This window comes from Cebus imitator, unplaced genomic scaffold (assembly GCF_001604975.1).
Source record: "Cebus imitator isolate Cc_AM_T3 unplaced genomic scaffold, Cebus_imitator-1.0 Scaffold36, whole genome shotgun sequence".
NCBI classification, from domain to species: Eukaryota; Metazoa; Chordata; class Mammalia; order Primates; family Cebidae; genus Cebus; species Cebus imitator.
In genome coordinates this window covers 2,895,344-2,901,390 of record NW_016107351.1, presented here as the reverse complement: position 1 = coordinate 2,901,390, position 6,047 = coordinate 2,895,344, and the positions used below count along the sequence as shown (strand labels likewise).

Below are 6,047 nucleotides of genomic sequence, written 5' to 3'. Positions count from 1 at the left end.
CCCAGGCTGGAGTGCAATGGCGCGATCTCGGCTCACCGCAACCTCCGCCTCCTGGGTTCAGGCAATTCTCCTGCCTCAGCCTCCTGAGTAGCTGGGATTACAGGTGCACGCCACTATGCCCAGCTAATTTTTTGTATTTTTAGTAGAGACGGGGTTTCACCATCTTGGCCAGGCTGGTCTTGAACTTCTGACTTCATGATCCAATCGCCTTGGCCTCCCCTAGTGCTGGGATTACAGGCACGAGCCACCACGCCCAGCCCTGCAGTTGTAATCTGACCGCATGTAGCCTTTAGACCAGCTTCCCCCACTTAGTAATATGCATTTATGTTTCCTCCTTGTCTTTTGATGGCTTGAGAGCTCACTTCCTTTTACCACTGAATAATACTTTATTGTATGGATGTGCTGCAATTTGCTTACCCATTCATGTTTTTGCAATGATTCATAAAGCTACTGTGTGTGTGTCTAACTTCATCTTCTTCTAATACTGTATGGCTCTAATATTACTGGGAGAGTAATCCTCCGTGGCTAAATGAAGCATAACAGTTCTGCCATCTAAATTTATCATAAAATCAATTCCAAGTTTTTGCAAGATGATGAAGATGTGCAGAGTATAAAGTTATCACGTTGCTGTTTCTCTCTTTCTATCTGTTATGAAAATGTCACCTTGAGACCATCTCGATAGACTTTGCTAGGTGTGTCTGTGTCCCTGGTGCAATTTCTTCTGCTGTAGGTATTCCTAGGGTGGGGAATTTTTTTTTGAGAACTCTTCCCCCGGGGGTGGGGAATTTTTAAAGAAGATTCTGTGTATTCTATTTAAAAAATGTATTCGGGCCAGGTGAGGTGGTTCATGTGTATAATCCCCATGCTTTGGGAGGCCAGAGTGGGAGGATCTCTTGAGCCCAGGAATTTGAGACCAACTTGGGCAACAAAGTGAGACCCTACAAAAAATTTTAAAAATATGCCAGGCATGTTGGTATGTACCTGTATTCCTAGCTACTCAGGAGGCTGAGGCAGGAAAATCAGACATTGAGGTTACAGTGGGCTATGGTTCTGCCCCTGTACTCAAGCCTGGGTGACAGAGTAAGACCCTGTCCCAAAAGAAAGAAAGAGAGAGAGAGAAGGGAACCCTGTCTCAAAAGGAAGGGAGGGAGGGAGGAAGGGAGGGAAGGAGGGAAGGGAGGGAGGGAAGGAAGGAAGGAAGGAAGGAAGGAGGGAAGGAAGGAAAAAAGAAAAAGGAAGGAGGGAGGGAGGAAGGAAGGAGCAAACGAATGAATGAGCCAGGAAAGAAATATATTCTATATACTGAAGGGGGACAAGGAAGTTGTTAGGGATGAATCTAACCCTCATGGGGGAAAGCGGAAGGAGGTAGAGTGACTGGCGCGTCTGGAGACACTGACCAGCCATTGTCTGCGTTTGAGGCGGTGAGGGCAGAACAGGAGGTTATTTGGAATTCCCATGTTAATGTCAATGAGGCAGGAGGTGGGGAGGCCACTGTTTTAACTGTGTTCTTAATCTGCTCAGGAACTGATGAGAAAATAATAGCAAATATTACAGATGAAGGCAAGAAGTTGATGGCTACGGCTGACACTGTGTTCATGAAAGTCGCCAATGGTCTCCTCAATGGAACGATTTTAGTTGGACAGCTGGAGCTGGTTATGAAGCACAAGGATCAGTTTCTTGACATCTGGCAACTGAGTAAGCATCAAGTCCAGATTCGCACTTCAGGCTCCTGAGGAATTAAGTAGCTTGAAGACGCGTTTGTGTTTGTGTGTGCGTTTTTTTTAAAGGAGATGATCCTCTTAGCCTTGATAATGAGTATCTCTTCTTGCTTGTAAGATGATAGGGGTGGTTTGTAATTCTCAAGAACATCATGGGAAAGTGATAAAATCACGGCCATCTCGAAAAGGTGGCTAAGCGCAAACCCCCCCCAGTCCCTCCCCGGTGGTAGGGAAGGCGGGGCGTGTTCAAAGCGGTGTTGTGGAGAATGGCATTTGTTTGCTGTGCTGGGTTACTTTGTTGTTCCTGTTTTCCAGAGGAAAAAAGTGTTTCACCCCCGGAGGAAAACCGTGCTATGAATGAAGTATTGGACTGGAGAATCAATGAACTGTTATTTCTAAGGAAGGAGACAAGATCTGTTGACAGTCTCCTGAAGATGTGTGGGATTGTGAAACCCCTGGTACAAGGTGGTATTCCTAAGACGCGAACAGCACTGAGGGCTCCCCAGGGGTTAGAGCAGGACGCAGGAAGAAGGGATGGTGGTAGCAGGTCTTTATTTTGGAGAGAAGGCTTTAAATTTTTTTTAAATTTGCATTTGCTGGGGCTTTGCCTTCACCTCTTTTAGATTCTTCCTTTTGGTATTTGTATCCACATTTCCGAATGCCATGCCTCAATGTCCCCTTGATTTTTCTGGTGGCAGCGTTAACCGCCGACACCCGCTGCAGAAGATGCGGGTCAGCGCCGCGCATTTCTGGTCTGTGACCTGTGCATCACCCTTCACCTCCTGTTGCTCCCTGTTTTCTCATAGTTGGGTCGGATCGTTGTTTAGGGTTAAATCATCTGGACTTATGCTGATCGCAAGTGAGCCACGAAAGAAACCATGATCTTTTTACATTTTTTGCACAAACTCTGTTTTCCAGAGAATGACACATCCTATCAAATGCTGTTTTCATTGTATTCATTTCTGTTTGAATCCCAACCTGTGGCGAGCGTCTGGATTTCCTCGAAGATCATCCGTTTGACCTTTGAGAAGGAACCTGCCAACCCTAGGCTGGAGTTTCCCTCCACCTCCTAGGGAGGCTTTGCCTCTCGCCTGGGTTAGACCTGGCGTCTTCTGTTGGCAGAGCACACCCTCACTAGCCTCCTGAGAAAAGAGGGTATATGAGACGTCAAACCCTCGAATCCCTGTGTGCCCAAAGATGTCTGTGCTCTTACTGGGTCAGCCGCCCGGCCAGGTCTAGAAGGACAGACTAGAGTAGTTTTCCTTCTGAAGTCTCAGCGTGCTGCGCTGTTGTTGCTGCCACAGCGGAGCCATGGAGAAGCCCAGTGCACTGCTCATTATGCACCCTTCCTGTGTGTGTGACCTGTTTTCTCTTTCGTGAAGCTCTTGAGATCTTTCTGTTACTCATATTCTGAAATAATAATGTGTCTCGGTCTGGATCTATTTTCCATTGAGGCTGGGCATGTTGGCTCCCCCTGTAATCCCAGCATTTTGGGAGGCCAAGGCAGGAGGATTGCTTGAGCCAAAGAGTTTGAGAGCAGCCTGGGCAACATAGCAAGACCACATCTCTATAAAAAATACAAAAAAATTAGCCAGACACAGTGGTGCATGCCTGTGGTCCCAACTACTCGGGAGGCTCAGGCAGGAGGATCACTGGATCCTGGGAGGTTGAGGCTGCAGTGAGCCAAAATCACACCATTGCCCTCCATCCTGGGCAACAGAGTGGGACCCTATCTCAAAAAAATAAAATAAAATATTTTCAGTCACCCCTGTTGGGGGTTAATAGGTAGGTCTTTCTAATCTAGACATCAAAGTCCGTGAGTTCTGGGACATTGTCTTGAATGGTTTAAATTTTTTTCCTCTTGCTGGAATTCTGGTTAATTGGATACTGGACCTGGGTGGTCATCTAACTTTGATCATTATTTTTCTCTGGTTTTCCATCTCTGTTTTTTGCTCTGCTCTTGAGAGATTTATTCAGACCTTGATCTTCCAAACGTTCTGCTAAAATTTTCATGTCAGCTTTCATATATCTATTTAACGTAAAGGAATTCTTTTTCTCTGGACGACCGTTTTTAAATTGTACCCTGTTCTTGTTCCTGGTTGCAGTATCTTACCTTCTGGGTTATTTGCAGTTTTGTTTTGGAGGTTTTTCTTTTCCTTGTATCATTTCCTCCTTCCTCCAGGTTGCTTTCACTGGTTGATTTGTGTCGATTTTCCTCCTGTGTCTGGAAATCCTCATTTGTCTGTGTTTATTAAGAGAAAGCCCTCAAAAGTGGGTTGGCCCTCTGCGGGCTGCTGCCATGGGGTGGCGTGGCTCTGCCTGGAAGTTGACCTGTCTCCTGCCTGGACAGTGCGGGCCTGGCTGCCAGGTTTCTGGGAGCCAAGAGGGAGAAGCGGGCTGGCGGGCCTCAGCATCCCGTGTGCAGTCCTCCCATGCCCCTGTTCTCAGCGTGGTTCTCTGCCACCTCCTTCTGTCTCCTGTACCTCATGCCCCCTCCTCCTTACCCCTGAGATTGGATAGTTCATGTCTTCTGTTAGCTTCTTGAGAAAGGGGATGTGTCTAGAAATGCCCTTTTCCTGCCATGTATCTGTGGCTTCCAATCCAGACGCCCCTTTGCATTATGCTTTCTAGAAAATAAGCCACCTGTGGAGGTGAAGGAAGCATCGCGGTGACAGTCAGTGTACTGGACCACATCTTTTCTTTTGTTTTTGTTTTTTTTTTTTTGAGTCTTGCCCTGTTGCCCAGGCTGGACCGTTGTGGCACAATCTCAGCTCACTGCAACCTCCGCTTCCTGGGTTCAAGCGATTCTTGTGTCTCAGCCTCCCTACTAGCTGGGATTATGGGCGCCCACCACCATGCCTTTTTGTACTTTTAGTGGCAGTGGGGGTTTTGCCTTGTTGGCCCGGCTGGTCTCGAACTCCTGACCTTAAGTGATCAGCCCGCCTTGGCCTCTCAAAATGCTGAGATTACAGGCCTGAGCCGCTGCACCTGACTAGTTCATGACTTTTAAAATACAATTTATATTCTGTTATCTGAGTGGGGTCTGGGAAACAGAATATATAGATGGATTTTTTTCACACCGTCATCTTTACCCAGAAGTTATGATGCTTCCTTTATCATGAATATTGATGAACCAGGCCACACGGGGAGGGAACGACCTGTAAACACTTACTGAGAAAGAAATCCTAGCAACTGTGTGCTCTTGAATTCGCTCAGAGAAGTGAGGAGAGTAAACCTTAGGAAAGTGGAATAAAATGGAATGATTATTAGAGCTTTGACTTCTGACATTTTCTTTTGGTTTCTAAAGTGGACTTTGGAGAGCTTGCAATAAGACACTCACAAGACCTCAGCAGTAAAAGATTAGATGAAGTTGTGACAGTGAGACTGCCCTCCTTCCCAATCTTACAGAGGACAACGCATTACAACCTGAGCCCCCAGCTCCAAGAAATGGCTGAAAAGATCGACCTGCTCAGAGACAGCCACATCTTCCAGATCTTCTGGTGGGAAGCCGCAGAGCCTCTTAGTGTGCCTGAGGAGGAACGGGAAGCTGCAGAGTTTCTGAGTGAGCCGGAAGAATCGGAAAGGCAGACACTTCTGATGGAAGAGGTGTATGACTATTTGTATTTTCCCTCTTACAGAAAGTTCATAAGACTGTACCAAGATCTAAAGTCAGGAGAGGTCACCCTTGCAGAGATCGACGACAACTTCAAGGACTTTGAGAATAAATATGAGGACCTGGCTTCAGAACTTGAGATCATGCGGACTGTGGACAGACAGGGCCCGAGCAATTGGGTCAGGGAGCGAGTGGAACAGATCAAGGAGTACCACCACCTGCACCATGCTGTCCGTGCAGCCAGGGTCATCCTGCAGGTCAAAGAGAGTTTGGGACTGACCGGTGACTTCAGTGTTCTCAACACTTTAGTAAACTTTGTAAGTTGCTTGCTAGGGACCGTGGGGGTTTGGAGGGGTGTCCTGCCCCAGACATCCGGAGCCATGGGTGTTGTGGCTTTGAAAAGCTGGGCGGGTGACTTAGAGCTTCTGCCAAAGGGCTCCTGTGTGTTTGGTACTTGAGGCCTGAATATCCCGAGGGCTTTGTTTTTGCCTTTGTTTGTAAATAGTCCGACTGCTTCTCAGCCAGAGGGGGTTTTGGGTCAGTATGAAGATCAAGAACTCGGGAAAGGCAGCAGTCCTCTTTCTGTACGAAAAGGGCCACAGGCTCTCTTTAGGTTACAGAAGCCAGAAAGGAAAACGCGTTGTGGCCATTCAACCCCATCTCCTAGTTCCAGCCCAAAGCAGTAAATAAGTTGTTTCTGTTAGGGTTAAGAAGTG

The 6,047-nt window shown here is 47.2% G+C and overlaps 1 protein-coding gene across 1 annotated transcript in view; it reads left to right on the top strand.

The window, feature by feature from the left end:
* RNF213 (ring finger protein 213) overlaps nt 1-6,047 on the top strand; it is a 115,812-nt gene that overhangs the window by 52,491 nt on the left and 57,274 nt on the right. The window contains exons 18-20 of the mRNA XM_037737260.1: nt 1,522-1,695; nt 2,034-2,183; nt 5,026-5,648. Coding sequence (XP_037593188.1) covers nt 1,522-1,695; nt 2,034-2,183; nt 5,026-5,648 — 947 coding nt within the window. The remainder of the gene's footprint in view (nt 1-1,521; nt 1,696-2,033; nt 2,184-5,025; nt 5,649-6,047) is intronic.